Source organism: Sinohyriopsis cumingii, chromosome 13 (genome assembly GCF_028554795.1).
Source record: "Sinohyriopsis cumingii isolate HCF-2022 chromosome 13, ASM2855479v2, whole genome shotgun sequence".
Classification (NCBI taxonomy): domain Eukaryota; kingdom Metazoa; phylum Mollusca; class Bivalvia; order Unionida; family Unionidae; genus Sinohyriopsis; species Sinohyriopsis cumingii.
In genome coordinates this window covers 17392394-17408698 of record NC_142973.1, presented here as the reverse complement: position 1 = coordinate 17408698, position 16305 = coordinate 17392394, and the positions used below count along the sequence as shown (strand labels likewise).

The 16305-nt window shown below is 34.3% G+C and overlaps 1 protein-coding gene across 4 annotated transcripts in view; it reads left to right on the top strand.

The window, feature by feature from the left end:
* LOC149784995 (AP-2 complex subunit alpha-2-like) overlaps nucleotides 1–13044 on the top strand; it is a 100877-nt gene extending 87833 nt beyond the window's left edge. For all 4 annotated transcript variants that reach the window (XM_089978688.1, XM_089978687.1, XM_089978686.1 and 1 more), the window contains 3 exons: nucleotides 1379–1448; nucleotides 7211–7345; nucleotides 7837–13044. In XM_089978688.1, the coding sequence (XP_089834814.1) occupies nucleotides 1379–1448; nucleotides 7211–7345; nucleotides 7837–7914 (283 nt within the window). In that variant the 3' untranslated portion in view covers nucleotides 7915–13044. The remainder of the gene's footprint in view (nucleotides 1–1378; nucleotides 1449–7210; nucleotides 7346–7836) is intronic.
* The last annotated feature ends 3261 nt before the right edge of the window (nucleotides 13045–16305 follow it).

The window sequence follows — 16305 nt, the reverse complement described above, 5'->3', positions numbered from 1 at the left end:
AGAAGTCGGCTTGTTGCCATGCATCAGATTCAAATATCATTAAAAGTTAGAGGATAAATTCAAAAGTTTTAAAGCTTATTTGATTACACTCATGGATATATACTCTGGTATATGCACATTTTGAATTTATAAATTTTTTATATATATCTTGGATCATTGTTGTTATAATTTTTCATTTTTACTAGTTGGTCTTCAGAGTTATACATATGGGGTTATTCCAACAAGGTTGTCATTTATTAATTTGTTTATTCCTAATATTGAAGTCTTTAGACACCAACTTGAAAATGTAAAATTTCAAAAGGAATTCATACAAATCTGTTTACCAATGGCTAACAATTGAAAATTTGAGAGCAAATAATTTGGAGTTTGTGATGATGAGGTCAGATTGTAAATAATTCTTAACATGAACTCTGACTTTCTCCTATGTCTTATGTCTGATTGGTGGTTGATTTGACATTAGCCAATCAGATGTCAGAATTGTTTACTTGAATCTGAATCTGATTTTAAAAATTCTTTTTCACCGTCATGTTAAGACTGTATGGTCTTAAACTATGTATCAGAAAGAAGCGAAACCAACCAGTTCCGTAAATTCAATTTCTCTACATTACGAAGTGAAAGTTTAAGAGACACAGTATTATGAATCAGAAATGTTCTATCACAGTCTAAAAGTATAGAATATTCCAAATGAATTACAGTAGTCTTGAATGTCCTGATGTACTATAATGAAACAATCCAGAATATGTGTTCTCAATAATCCCAAAGTAGTGGTTTAGACCAGAAAGTCAATGAACACTTTGTAATTCCAATGAATAATTTAAACAAATATGCCTCTCAAATTGATCATAGATTCCCCAAAATTGATATGAAACAGGAATGAATAATTGTTTACCATATATACATACATACATACATATATACAGACACACACACACACACACACACACTTGACCTCTGATGCAAAAGATTTCCAACAGAAAAACCCACTATCAAGTAAACAAGGTCTGGCCTTGAACTCGAATTCAAGTGAACATCTTGTTTACTCCTTACAATCATGACAAAGTCAGGTAGGCAAAAGCGCCAACCAGTAATTATGGACAAAAATTAAACAATATAGATATACATAACACCTGAGCCATCTCCTGTGCTACAGAGAAACTACAGTCTGCAGAATCTCTGCACACTGAAAACACAAACTGTGAACATATGTTAAATTTTGATTAAGTTTCAACCTGTTGAAATCAAATGAGCTTTGTAGTATTCCTAATTTTCTTAATTTTGATGATGTCTCAAAAATAACAAAAAGAAGCAATTCCATCTAGTCTAGTTTATTTTTGACGATGATAGATGCAGATATTGACACCCTCTTAATATTTTCCAGGCCAAGTCAAGAAAGTCAGAAAATTTTTAAAGCAAAGTTTCCCATGGATACAGAACAAGCAAAAGCTAAAGTATGTATATCTTTTATCACCCACCAACCAACAGTAATGGTTGGGATAAAGAAATTGGTCCCTTTCAGCTTCAAGTCCATCACACTTTTTTGTTTCCAGATCATCTAACACCGTTTAAGATACCTCTGTGGAACTTGGCACACATAAGGGACTAAGATGCAGCAAAGCAAGCTGTATTCAACAAAATATTCAGTGTGCTTTAAACTCAGATATTGACTTTGGGTAATAGGCAATGCTGATTCCCCTTTTGATTTTAATCATTAATCTACATCAGTTACTGGTTTTATGATCTTCGGTGAATTGGGAACATGAAATGAATCCCTTTCTCATCTCATTAGTGTACAATTGCTATAGTATTTCATAGATATATTAAAGTATTTGATTTTTTTTCTCTATGTGTGATGTTTGTGTCTCGTCAGTTTTAATTAGTTTTCATTTCCCAATAGTAGCCTCATGTCCCAATTGGTAACCTCACTAATTTGATCCTGTCTGTCAAGACACGTGCCAACTGGAATAGCTGGCCAAAGCTGTAGGAATTTTTAGCTAGCATGTAATAACTCTACATGACTGTGGTTCTTGTGACAGTGTACTTAAAACAAGAATAACTGTTTTTGTTCAGAGGTGTCAATTGATAATGGAATATGTGAGTGCCCTTGTATATGAGGACCATCACAATCGTCAAATAACTGAACAAGACAGACAACAATTGTTCTGAAACCTACCCCCTCTCATCCAAAATGAAATGGGGGTGGGGGGTAGTACCGGCTTCCTTCTTATGATTCAATTACAGTGTATTTTACATGCAGGATACAGTTAGCATATTGACTAATCTGATAGTATATACATGTCTGGTATAAATAGTTTATATACTGTACTGGTCAGTGCCCAAAGAATTTTTTTTTTTTTTTAGGCACAGGCCCATGGCTGGTGACTTAAATAAACTCACAAGCCCTGATTTAAATTCCCCAAGCCCAGACAGTTTATACCTGTCAACTCTCAAGCCGGGATAAAAACCTCCCAATTTTTGGGGTATTTCCACACCTGCCTCCCGATCTCTTAATAACTTCCAATTTTTGCAGAGAACTCCCAATTATTACATTATCTCTGTCAATTTTCATTTCTCAGGAGAAGAAAAAAAACAAACCATACATAAATAGATATGACATATGCAATCCACAGATGCCATATCCTATTTTATCACTTGTGAATATTGTAGTGACAAAATAATTAATATCACACAAGTTTTTTTTCTTCAGTAAATAGAATGTTAATATTAAACATTCTTCACATAAATTTCAGCTTTTTTAAAATCATTACAACAGTACTATAGTAAAAAAAAATTAAAAAACTAAAACTGTCACCAATTAGCTTAAATCCCAGAATGATCACTGTGAATGCTGTGTAATTTTCTCCGCAAATGATTATCGCATCTCCATTTCCACCAAAGAAACTCGGCCATTTAACACCTGACATTCCTGTGCCATATATGTAAAGTTTAATTACCATGATTAAATTAAAAGAAGGAATAAAACAAAATATACCATGCAGTATATGTGCCTTCAAAGAACTAATTCAGAATAAATATTTTATTCAGTAAACAGTGTTATGTGCCTTAAGACTTAAACCTCAAGAAATATGGTGGGATATAAAATGTGGGAAAAACAGTTGCCACATGTACGGTAACTTGTGACTGCAGATTTGAACTGCTAAAATGAAGTCCTAGGCATCGTAAGTTACAACAAAATAAGGCATTGTTTATTTGCCAATCAGTTGCTGGTGCTTACATACACACACTGTCGAACATGGTTTCTTTGAAGTAATTTTGAAGGGCGGTCCTTTTCGCAAGAAAAATGCAAGAATAACAATTAACTGTTAATTAGTCACACTAGCTCTGTTGCTTGTGTACTATAGTCAAAACTTCAGCAATTTTGCAGTTTAGCCACAGCTGACCAGAATATAAAAAAAAGGGGTTGTCCTGGGGGAAAATAGCGAGTCCCATGTGCACCTGCACATTGGGGCAAGGGGGTGGGGTCAGTAGTCGCCTGCCCCCAATTTCTATTGTCAGACTGCTAATGTGAAACTTTCATTTTATACCTGACCTCTTTTCTTTTAATCGTCGCTATTTGAACTGCCCAATGGATAGTTTTACATCAGTTCCAAACATTACAGATTACCATTTATACATACTACATGTAACAGGCATAGACTGAAAGGGGTTTTTTTTGGTAATTTTTATTTTATTTTTAAGATTACTGAAAATTGTGTTTTCTCAAAACATGATCGTATCAGGGGTTTAGAATCTTATTTTTAGCAAAGCTTCGGTTCAGTTTCACCTAGGACAGTGGTAACTTGATTTAGATTGTGCCATCATAAGGCATGTATGTCAACATCTTGAACATCTTGAAAAAACATTTACTCATTTCATCAGCGCGAGCAAAGTTTCCTCAGGCTAAATTTTTTTCTTTGACAAGCCCAATGGGCACCTCACTATGTGCTCGAACTAAAATTAGAGGGGCCCTGGGTGTCGGGCTATCAGATTTTTTAGCACTGCTGGTGTAGATAAAAGATCTGTGAATTGATTGTTGCATTTTGTGGTCACTTACTCTGCCTTAAGCCTTTTTAAAAAACTCGCATTTAACACTGTTCCCAGGATTTAAAATATCCAGCGGTATGTATGGAACAGGGACAAATTTAGTCTGGGCCTAGAATTTGCATAGAGCTGCCATTTTTTCAGGATCCCTCTCGTAACATTCCTTTGAGAAATGCAAAGAGCACGGTGCTGTATGGTGTTGCTTTGAAATCGACACACTTGTAATAATATGTCCATGCTTTCTTTATGACTTTATCTTTTGGAAAAGAAAACAAAATGACCACAGCCTTTTCTTAATATGCTATTACGCCCGTAAGCAACGCAAAATTACATTGTCTTTTACTCTGGCAACTGCCAGTCAGGATGCTGGAATCACTGTTGTGACATTACATCATTAAAGTAACCGAATAGGCGCAGAAATTTTGCATACAAGGTCATGGAATTCAGCTCCTAGAAATTATGCCATTATTGAAATTTTGGCATTACAGTCACAGATGATAACTGCAGAATCAGGTTTTCTTCTATAGTGCTTTTATTGTTTTTCTATATTTCTAGTGATTTCTGGTCCCCTTTAATGTCAACTATTTTGTCTTCCTAGGTCCTAAGCAAATCTTTGAGTGTTTTTCAGTGTCAACCTGACCCGACCCTAGGGGTGGGGGCTGAGGGGATTTGTGCATATTAATTAGTTGTACACTCTGGATTAAGTTTTACATTTTTCTCAGGCATTTTGCACACTGTATAAATAGTTTATACCTGAAGCCATGAAACTTGGTGAGATGATGCGTTTTGACAAGTACTACCCCCATGTTACAAATGTAGGCCACAGTGACCTATATTTCATGCTTCACTCACTTCGATAAAATTGTGATTTGAGCTTTGTTTATGCTAGAATCATCAAACATGATGAATGTGTAGATGTATTTTATTACCACACACTTTCCATAAAAGAATGTGACTTAATTTCACATTTTACTGACTTTCATGTTTATCTCATAACTAAATAGTATTTTAGCACTCTGTATATATTATTGTTATTCCAAGATTTGTTAAATTTTGTGAGGTGATGTATCTTGATTATTACTATACCACGTCACAAAAGTAGGTTACTATGACCCATATCTCATGGTTCACTGCCTTGGGTTGAGTTGCAAGCACTGTTCATGCCAGAATTATCATAATTGGTGTATTGTATGCATCTATATTAGTACCACACCTTTGCAACACAAGAGTTCTTTGTGACCTACATTTAGTTTTTGCCAACTAAAGTTTGTTCAGCTCATGGCCACATTGGTATTATCTGTTGTAAAATACTGCTTTAATTGGAATCATCAAACGTGGTGTGAGCATACATCTTGATGAGTACTGCACCCTCATCTTAAAAGTATGTCACTGTGCCCCATATTTTACATTTCACTGAAGAGTTCAAGTTTGCTTTTTTATTGTTCATACTTTAATCTTGAGCGATGTGATTTTGTACATATCTCTTAGCAAAACACCCACACCAGAAAAGGTCTCTGACTTGTATTTTACATTTTACTGGCATAAATTGTTGGATTTAGTTCATGTCCACGGTTTTGGCAAGCTGTACACATGCTTTCCATTTTAGAACCATGAAACATGGTGATGCATCTTGATAAGCATTGCTCCATCATTTCAGTATCATGTAAATATTGTCCACATTCTGTGCTTCACTGACTTTGAATAAAGTTTGTCTTTGATGTTCATTTATGAAGTTCATACCATAATCATGGAATTGATGATGATGTGCATTTCTGTTACTACCGCACCCATATAGCAAAAGAGGCTCATCATGGCCTTTATTTTGTCCTTACTGGCTTTGGCTACATTTTTTGCATTTAGCTCACACATTCTTCCCCAGAATCATGAACCATGGTAAGTGAAAGTCTCGTGACAAGTTCTATATGCTTATTGCCAGTAACTTTCATCCAATTTTGTGTCAGAAATTCATTTCTTGGTGGTGTTTATATTCCAATAATGAAACTTGATAATTGGATCCATCTCTATTACTACTACGCTGTGATAATCAAAGGATGTCACTGTGACCTGCATTTTATGCTTTACCTATATGGGTCAAGTATTTGTGTTTATGATCACATTGATTCATCCATGCTAGACCTACATACATCCTAGACTACTCAGCATGCCCTTTGTGACCAAAGCAGTTGGAAGTAGGAATAAATATGTTTATTTAAAGCACTAATGCCGCCATTACATGCAAAGTCATATGTGCCAAATTGTGTGAGAAAGAAAATTTGAAAGATAATCTTCCTTAACATAGATGGGTTCCATTAAAACTAGATAATATTGACATTTCGTCATATGTCGAGTCATGTACTTTCTTCCTTGAACTAAGAAACCCTGCCATTTTTCACATGTGTATGAATTAATTCAGGGTTGATCAGTGATATCCATGGGTCAACCAATTTCAGTAGAAGGCTGGAACACAACTTTAAAAGATGAGAATGAGAGTAATAAAATACATCTCTCAGAGCACCTGACCATGATTCTTACAGAATTCCAGTTCACGATCATTCAGCAAAAGTTACATGTGTAGACTAGTTGAAGTGAGTGCTGAATATAAATAATTTTTCAGTATATTGTGTGTTTGTATTCTGGTTCCAATCCATATGGATTTTGCCCTTTGTGTCAAGAATTTTGACCAGCTGCAGAACCAGGTTAGTCGTAAAGAAAAAAAAATCATGTGCTGTAATTCTGGCATGGAATATATAGATTACACCTTTTATGCCCAAATTACGCTTTCTTGCCACTTATAATAACAATGACTTCGCTTATATCTCTGGGGTGGTGGTGGTGGTTGGAATGTATGTTATTGTCTTTTATGCCCTGTCACGGTAGGTAGGAGTGTCTCACAGTATGTCAGCACAATACTGGCTATATAGTGGCAAATAAAAGTTCAGATTTCAAATTTTAAAATGATTTCAAATTTTCAAACGATTACAAATTCAGAGGTAAAGATAAAATATTGTCAGACAATGTATTTAGCTAGAAAAGTGGCCAAGATCACTTTGGTCTGAGTTTATTTCATGCATGATAATGAGTACAAATGTTACTGGAGTGAAAATAGAGGTGAGCTAAGTAATAGTTGATTAACACACTGTTTGACCTTTAATAATGTTTACATCATTTGCAGATCATTGGTTTTGGCTTGAGCTGTTTGGACGGTGTAGATCCTAATCCGGATAACTTCGTGTCTGCTGCTATTTTGCATACATCGCACCAGCAAGTGGGCTGCCTAGTCAGACTTGAACCAAACAAGCAAGCACAGGTAACACTGCCATAATTCAGTACTGTGTATAAGTTGATTATGGCAACAAGGAATAAAGTTCTCTTCGTACACTGTGTCCAGATCAGTGATAAGTACGAGGTAGAGATCTAGATAAGTGTTATTTGTGCATATCTTCCGTAGATTTTGTACCCAGGTTTGGCAAGTCAGTTAGGGCATGTTATATTTGTATAGTGTGAAGGCAAGTATCCACATTCTGTTAATCCCTCTGTCTCTTTATACAGTTGGGGTGCATCATAGTATGTTGTGTAGTCACAACATGCCATCAAATCCTTCTAACTGTTCATACAATTGAGGTACATCATATGGTGTGTTGCTGCCACATTTCATTTAATTCTTATGTATCTTTATACAATTGGGGTAGATCATAGTATGGTGTAATAGCAAGTCATAACATTCCATCAAATCCTGTCTCTTTGGATGCATTACTTTAAACCTTTCTAGACATAACCTTTTCTGATTCTTGTTTGCAGATGTACAGACTGACAGTACGAGCTAGTCGGGATAAAGTGGCCAAGATATTATGCGATCTGCTGGAGATTCAATTTTAAAAGTGAACAGCACACTTCCATGTGAGAGTTTTATCAGTCAACATTGCGCTCCTAGCGTACCTGCCCAATCATTCCAAGGAGAAATAGGAGAGACAATTATTATATACTCATCTGTGTTGTATTAGACATTTGCCCATAATTTATGATAGAGTTGGAAGACAGTAGTAACAGCTACTTTTGTATCCCTCTCGTATTTATCCATGTATTGTTGAAATATGACCAAAGTTTTGAAAACGGATATTGTTGGGTGAGAAGAAAGTAGTGATTTTTTTAATGTACCTGTTCTATAATAATTATTCAGTTTTTATTTGTTGATGGAGCTCACCATTATTCTATGAGAAGTATGAGATGATTTTGGATCTGGGTTGTCATTTTAACTGATCACTTGGAGTCTGCATTTTAAAGATTTAGATAGTCTGGAGTGATGCAGAAATTTGACAGGAGATTTTGATTTGTTGTATCTCTATTGGCCATGGACGAGAAGAACTTATGCGATAGACTGATATCTACTATCCATCCATCATTTGTCCATTACCACAATTTTGTTATCACTACTGCTCCTAAATTACTTCAAGGATTATTTTGAAACTTTACACAAACATTCATCCCATAGTCTAGTTAATCCTAAATCAGCTGGTTAACACAGTGACTTGTACAAAGTGAATCTTGACCAGATTTTGTGTTCAGTTGCATTCCAGTGTGCAAGTTGATAGACAGCTCTCTGACATTGATTTTAAGGTCAGTGGTCTTAATAATAATAATAATGATAATAATAATAAAGACTTTATTTAGAGAAGGTAACACAGTTACAGAACTAATCTACCTTGAGGCCTTCTAGTTGTTTAAATGGCTTATGAGCATGGTAACACAAGCATGAATGAATTTTTATCAAAAATAGTTTGTGGATATATCGGACTCCTTTGAAATAATCCCGCTTAAATAATCGTGTATATTTTCCCAGGAAATCATATTTTAGCATGCAATTGAACCTTGGCATGGTGCATGACAATTCTTTGATTTTCTATACAAGATTCATGGTCAAAGGCTGTGACAAATAATGTACACTTGCAGGTATCTTGTGCACATATTAACACGGACATGTAAGCAGATTGTTTTACCAAATTCAGTATGTTGAAATTTCTTAAGAATGTTCGAGATAATTTTGATATTTTGATACTCAACAATTAAAAAGAATTAAAGGACAGAAGAAACGATCATGTTTTGGTTTTTGGGAAATTATTTTCAGCCAGTAAAGCATCATTTCCTTCAAGATTCTTGCGGAATGAATTATCATTAAGAATCTTTCATTTTGTTTTAAAAAGAAAGATTAAGAAACATTCCAGATAATCATTGTCAAATGTTATGATAATAGCCATCATTAGCAATATGTAGAATGCATCAGCCTTGTAAACTGGGTGTGGAGGGAAAAAAATTGAAAGTGGAGCTGTCTTGTTTTTTAATTGTAGTTTTTCATCACTGTCTTGTATAATGTGCAATTTAGAGATTTACAGGCTGCATCTTCATAACTGTGTTTTCACCTTTCTTGTTTGTCTAATAGTTGCTCCTGTTTCTGTACAAATTTAGTACACGCAGTAGGTATGGCACCTAGTTAATGCGTTAATTTTATGATTAAAACAGTACATTCACAGAGCTATGGATTATTACCTACTGGACCTTGTATGAGCACATATTTCATTTTGATGTATGAAGAGATAAAATGGTTAATGTTATCATACGAAAAATGTACCTTGTAAGTGGCATGTATCCATACTTGGTTGTAAATTTTTAATTGGTTGTTGAATAAGTTCATTTAACCTGTGTATAATGTACAGATAATTTCAATACAGCTAAGCTATGTGTAAGAATAAAAGAATGATTTATTAATTGATTCAGTTAACTGATCAGTTAGTTTCATCAGAATGAGGTTGGATATTAATACAGTCCTAGATCGTGCTTGGCTGAAATCCATTAGTGTTAGGACTCAACTTAGTCAAGTATTATGTTGCTTCAAAAAAGCATCAAAAAATCAAGTTCAAAACATTGAAATAGCAAATTTAAAGAGACTGCCTTCATTTTGGGGAGAGGTTTGAGATGTGGATTTAAGGTCTATGATCGCATTGCTATGTGATTATTGCTTTTGTTCCTGCTATGATGTTGCTTATTTGCCTATGCTAAAATGGTGTTTTACTCATTTTGTTGTTATTGGGGCAGAATATTCTACCAACCATGAGACTGTAGTCAAAATTATAAACAATAACCAACATAATTTATGCAAGATTTGTATGTGGCAGATAATACTGGTTGTCATAATCAGGCATAACCCTTTCCCGTCTTTTAATTTTTTAACAAGTTTTCATGTCTTTACTTTTCTCTTAAAGTTCTGTTTTTTAATTTCAGACCCACTAGTTTATAGTATGTTTCTTTGCTTTTTCAGCAACCATGTTTTAATCAAGAAGTACATCTGAGTAATTATTTAATTTGTATGATGTATAGTGTGCAATTTCAAATGGGTAAAATTTTTATGTCTTGATTGAAAAAAGAATAATATGCTAAATCAGCTGATGAATGCAGACATCAAAATTTGCACCAGAAACATGGCTAAATAGTTATTACCTTGAGTAAAATGTATGAAGGTGAACTAAGGCAAAGAAAATGGACTAGATTCAACAAATTGGATCACTGTAAATTACACACTGTCTGATAGCAAACAGTGACATCCAGACTTAATTCGGCCCAAGATTTATCTCCACTTAAAGAGATTAGTATAACTTTCTATCAGGCCCAATTTACTCCTTTGTTTCACTTGTACCCTCAATAATTTCTTATTGGGTTCATATCCTGTGAAAGAAATTTCAGATTTTGATGTAAAGTTGACAAGGTGTCATTTTAAAACTTTTCATCAGTGGTGGCCAAAGTATAAAAAGAGGATTTGTTTTAAGTTTACATCTGTGGAAAATTTAACTCGACCCAGGTTCTAGTATGAGCTACATTTTTACACATTGGTTCAACTCCTTATATTTTACTCTCAGTCATCAGAAAGAACCTGAATATACTCAGTATGAATTGTTTGCATGAAGATTATGTATTAATTATTCCTTTGAAAAAATGTATATTATGCACATCTAGAATCATTATTCAGCATGACTGTCATGTAAATTGTAGGAATTGCTTTGCCACATACATAGTCTTTGTTGTACATAAATATCAGTCAGATTCTGTAGATGCTTGGGATTAGAAATACATGCAGAACAATCCTTTTGTACAAAGTATTTACTTATATGTACATGTTTGCTAGGTTAAGTTTTTGTATTATAGCCTTGTATATAAACAATTAATATGATCCACATGTTAATTTGGTGTGAACTTAACATGATTATGCTATTACAAGTAGTCCTTGTGTCTTTTTTGGGGATAAAGGATGGAACAGAAAGTTTTCAGATAGTGTAAATTTCCAAAAGAGAAAACACTTCTTGAAAACATTTTGAAATCCTTGAAAAATGCCTTGATTGTAAAAACTCTCCTGGGCAATATGAACTATGGACACTGACCTTTGTCGACATCATTTACAGATGGGTTGGTATTATTACAGTAATGTCTCTTTTACCTTACCTTGCCTTCCCCTCTCATATTGTGTCCAACCTGTATGATCCTGTCACACACACGGTGATCCGTTAATATATATCAACAACCAAAACAACTGCGCATTTTGAGTTTTGTGCAACACAGCTATAAACAGAATGACAGATTGCTATAGCTGTTAATTTTACATCAGTTAATGAGTATGCACTGTTATGTTTCAGTATTGCATTTGTGCTGCAATGTACTTTGTTGGTGATATCTGAACATTGATAACATCCATACTTTACAGGGCAGTTAAATATATTTTTTGTATTAGTGATTGCATGTCAGCTTTGTTGTTATCAGACAAATTGTTAAAGCATTGGTAAGAAAGGTCTTTATTTGTTAAATGTTTCCATTATTAGTGAAATAAGTTATCTATATATTTTGATAAGAATTACATCCATATATGTATAATTTCATATCATAACCTCTCCCCCTTTTGTTCTTCAATAATTGAAAAGTGTTTTAAAAAGTACATCAGATCTTACATGATGCAGTTCTGTTCTGTTTTCATGTGACATTATAAAAATGTTAAGAATTAACTAAATGCAAATAATAGAGGACAGCTTTAGTTTTGAGCAGTTGTAAAATAAATACTTGGATAAATTCATTTGGATATGGGGGACTGAGAGTCTTTGAAATTCTGGCAAATCAAGATTACAGATTGTACAGGGAAAATAAAAAAACAGCAAAATCAACTTTATTATGTATGTGCCAGGTTCATATTGGAAACTCAAAATTTCAAATATATATTCACTGTTTAATCTGTCATTGTGTACAGATGTGGTTTCCACTGAAAACTTTCTGGCTGGGTGTAAACATTACTTTTCCATTTTGCCAAAACACAAAGGTCTGTAATTTCAAAAATCACATATATAACAAGCTGTCTGCTGTTATTTTATATAATAATTATATGCTCAATGTTGTTTTAAAAACATAATTGGTAGCCTATTATTATCATTCTTAAATGATAACAGTTGTCGTATTAGAAGTGAGGTTTCCAATTCTGTTTCCTATGATATATGTTATGACTTGTGAAAGTGATAAAATGGCTTATTTGTTTCAAATAAACCTGCCACTTTTCCCATGTGGGCGTTAGAATAGCATATTCTATAGTATACCAACAAACTGTATGCTAGAGATTTATGTAGATTATGTCATTTATATTCTTCTGTTTTTAATTATAATTATCTATTGTCCATCCATGATTATTTCTTCATTTAATCAAGGTTTTAAAATGTCTAGCTCAAAGTGTATTGCACCTTTAAATTTGGAAGTTGAATCAGACATTCATAATAAAGTGAAGTAAGTGTTAATCTACAAAGCATATCTTGTGACATGGTACATTGTGAATAGATAGGAAGATAAGCATGTTAATCTGCAACCTTGCGTAAAGCAAACATAAAAATAAATGTAAATTGTCACAATATTCCTATCTGATGACAAAATCCAGTCTGTCTTATACATAACTTATGCAAATAAATAAAGATGTAATTACATCAGGTCAAAGTACCATTGTGTTTTCTTTGTAGCATCAACCAATTACAGTTAACCATGTGAATGCAGTTCATACATCTTTGCTTTAAGCAAATTGTTTGAGTGATTAAAATAATTTCTTTATGAAAAATATTACATATTGCCAGATCTATTCAAGTTTAGCAGGAGGAATATGCAACAAAACCTATATTGATAGACCATTGCTGTGAAAATTTTTAGCAGGATGGTCATGCAAGAGAGGTTCTGCTGTGTCAGTGAGAAGAAATTGAGAGAGAGATGTGCATGTCAAGCACAGAGACTTATCAGACAATCAGCGGGTATGAGTAGTGTATCTGAAACTAATTCGGAGATTTAAAGAAGTCATCTTTCATTTGGTTCCTCATTGTGCTATAGTCAGTAATATGTTAGAAGAACTATTAAAAACCAAACAACAAAAACTGCATACCCAGTAAAGAGAGGGACTTTTCAGGGAAGATAAACAAAAAAATCACTTTCTCACTTCTGTTAAAGAAATCCAGATTGTTTATTCAGACAAGAGTTGATTACTGGGTCATGAAGCTACCCATGAATTATAATATTTATAACTAACTTCCAACCTACTTTGGATGTTGGGATAATTGTTAGTAAAGACAGAATTGGTATTGGTGTGTATGCAGGTAAGTGGATTAGTGCCACAACTCACAGATTTAAAGTTCAATCCTCAAGTACAAATTATAAGTCGCATGTATGATACCATTTATTTCTCATAAAAAATAACAGTAGTTTCATTCAGTCTCTTACACAAGAATAAATGGCATGATGCATTCATAAGTTAAGTTAATGTCATGTAATCAATAAATATTGCTATATCTCTGGGAATAAATGACTAAAGTTCTGTTACATAAGCAATACTCATGCAGCATGTAAAATGCATCACAACACATGACGCTAGTAATTATCCCTGAAGAACCAAATATTGGACACACGTTTAATGTATCTCTTAACTGCAAACACGCAGATATAGGCCTACACTGTTCATACTACTTATCAGAAACAATGAACTGCAGGCTGAAGAGACCTGGTCTCTTTACTCCTGGAACTCGGGAGTCCCCAGACAATTTCTGAGATTCCCTGGCATAAACTTGGGAGGCCTTTACAAATTAACAAAGAATGGAAAGGAACCTGAAGAGGTATATAATCATTATTTTATTACATATTTGGATTCAATTCTTAGACTAGGATCATATTGAAATCAAGCTATTTGTTGTTGTTGTTGGGTTTAATGCCATTTTTCAGCATATGATAGGGTATATATGGCGGCCAGTATTAATGGTGAAGGAAGAACCCGGGAAAATCCCGGAAAGAACCACTGACCCACGAGAAGCTACTGGCAAACTTTCTCACATACCCACATGGCTGAATCCAAGACTCGAACCCATGCAGACAGAGGTGAGATGGCAGTGATCTTTAACAGAGAGTGCTTTAGACCACTCGGCCACTCGGGGGCCCCCAAGCTATTTGTCAGTAATTGTGTAACATAATGCTATCTAGTCTTCAAATGCAATTTTTCCATTTAAGTTCAATTAAATTTCTTTTTCAGTCACATCAAAGAAACTTAAGGAATAAACCTGGCATTACACTCTACTGTATATATTGACATAAATTACCATTATTAAATCAAGCCAATGTGCAAAGAATTATTTTTGAAGAAAAAAAAAACTTAAATGATAAACAGTATTAATTGCCTTTATAGGAGTTATCCCAAAAGGAAATAGGTGGGATATAATGTGGGCTCTATAGCTTGAGAGGCATATATTAATTGCTGGATGAATTCACACAAGCTGTGGGTACTGATACTCAAATGTTAGCAGTCAAGTAGAACATGCATTTTAAGGTAGTGACCCACCAGGGATAACAATTATTTTTTTACATGTACCTCAAAATAGTTTTTCCAGCTGATATAATGGATATCTTTATATGTTGCAGTAAATCAGAGCAAGGGTATCTGAAAAAGAATACAAAATGAATACATGTACTGAATAACATTAACCGGATAATAATCATGGTTGTCATCATCATTACCACCACCCACATACATATGCCCTCATAAAAATGGAATTTTGTGTAATTGCCAGTAAATACAAAATGAGAAAGTGCCTAGTGGTTAGAGCGTCCGCCTCGGATGCATGAGGTCGTGGGTTCGATCCCCGGCCGAGTCATACCAAAGACTTATAAAAATGGTACTAACAGCTGACTTGCTTGGCACTCAGCATTAAGAGGTTAGTGTTAGGACTGGTCGGCCTGGTGTCAGGATAATATAACTGGGTGGGACATTGTGCTACATGTTTGTGGCATGATACCCCAGTGCTAGACATCACTATAAACTGCCACACTGCAGACATCGTAGCGATATGACTGAAACATTGTTAAAGCTACGTTAAAAAAAGTCCAAATCACACAAAATGAGAAATTACTAAGGAAGCTTTCTCTGAGAAGAAAATACTATATGTACAATCCAAGTTCAGGTTCTCTTCATCTTCACTATGCAATCTCCAGCTTTCACCATTTTTGTGTGTCTTTTGGCATTACTGTCATTTTCATGAAACATGAAAACAGCTTTTGCTGACTCATCTTTTATAGTAGATGCATTTTTCTACATTTTTAAAATATATTTGTCTACTGATATTGTAAATGACCAGGTCTAAATCACATCTACTTAAGTAACTGTTATTATTATGAAATATCAATGATTTGCCAATATTGTCCAAAATCAAACCCTGAGAAAGCTTTTATTACTTTCATGATTTATATATACATACTGTCACCAATTTAATTTAAATACTGCTACAACAGAAAAGGACTAGATTGTTTTTTTGCTGAACATAAATGTAAGTGCTTGCATACACACTTTGTTGAACATGTTTTTTGGACGTCCTGTCAGAGTAGCCATTAGAGGGGCGCTCTTTACACAAGATAATTATAGTGCTATGGATTAATTGTTAATTAGTCACTGACTTCATGTGTTTACTTAAGTCTTGCCTTTAGCTATTCCACAATTCTGCCAAAGGGCTGACCAAATGATAAAAATGGGGCATGTCCTGGGGGAAAATGTGGCACATCTTGGGGGCACTTGATAGGGAGAAACTGCACATCCTTTGAGATCTTCACCTCGATGTCCCTAAGAGTCCTAAGGCACATTATGTAAATTCAGATTAGGGTCAATGCTGTCGGAAACTTGAAACATGTTCTCTCTCTAATTTGATGTGATGCTTAAGACTTTTATGAGGTTCTTAT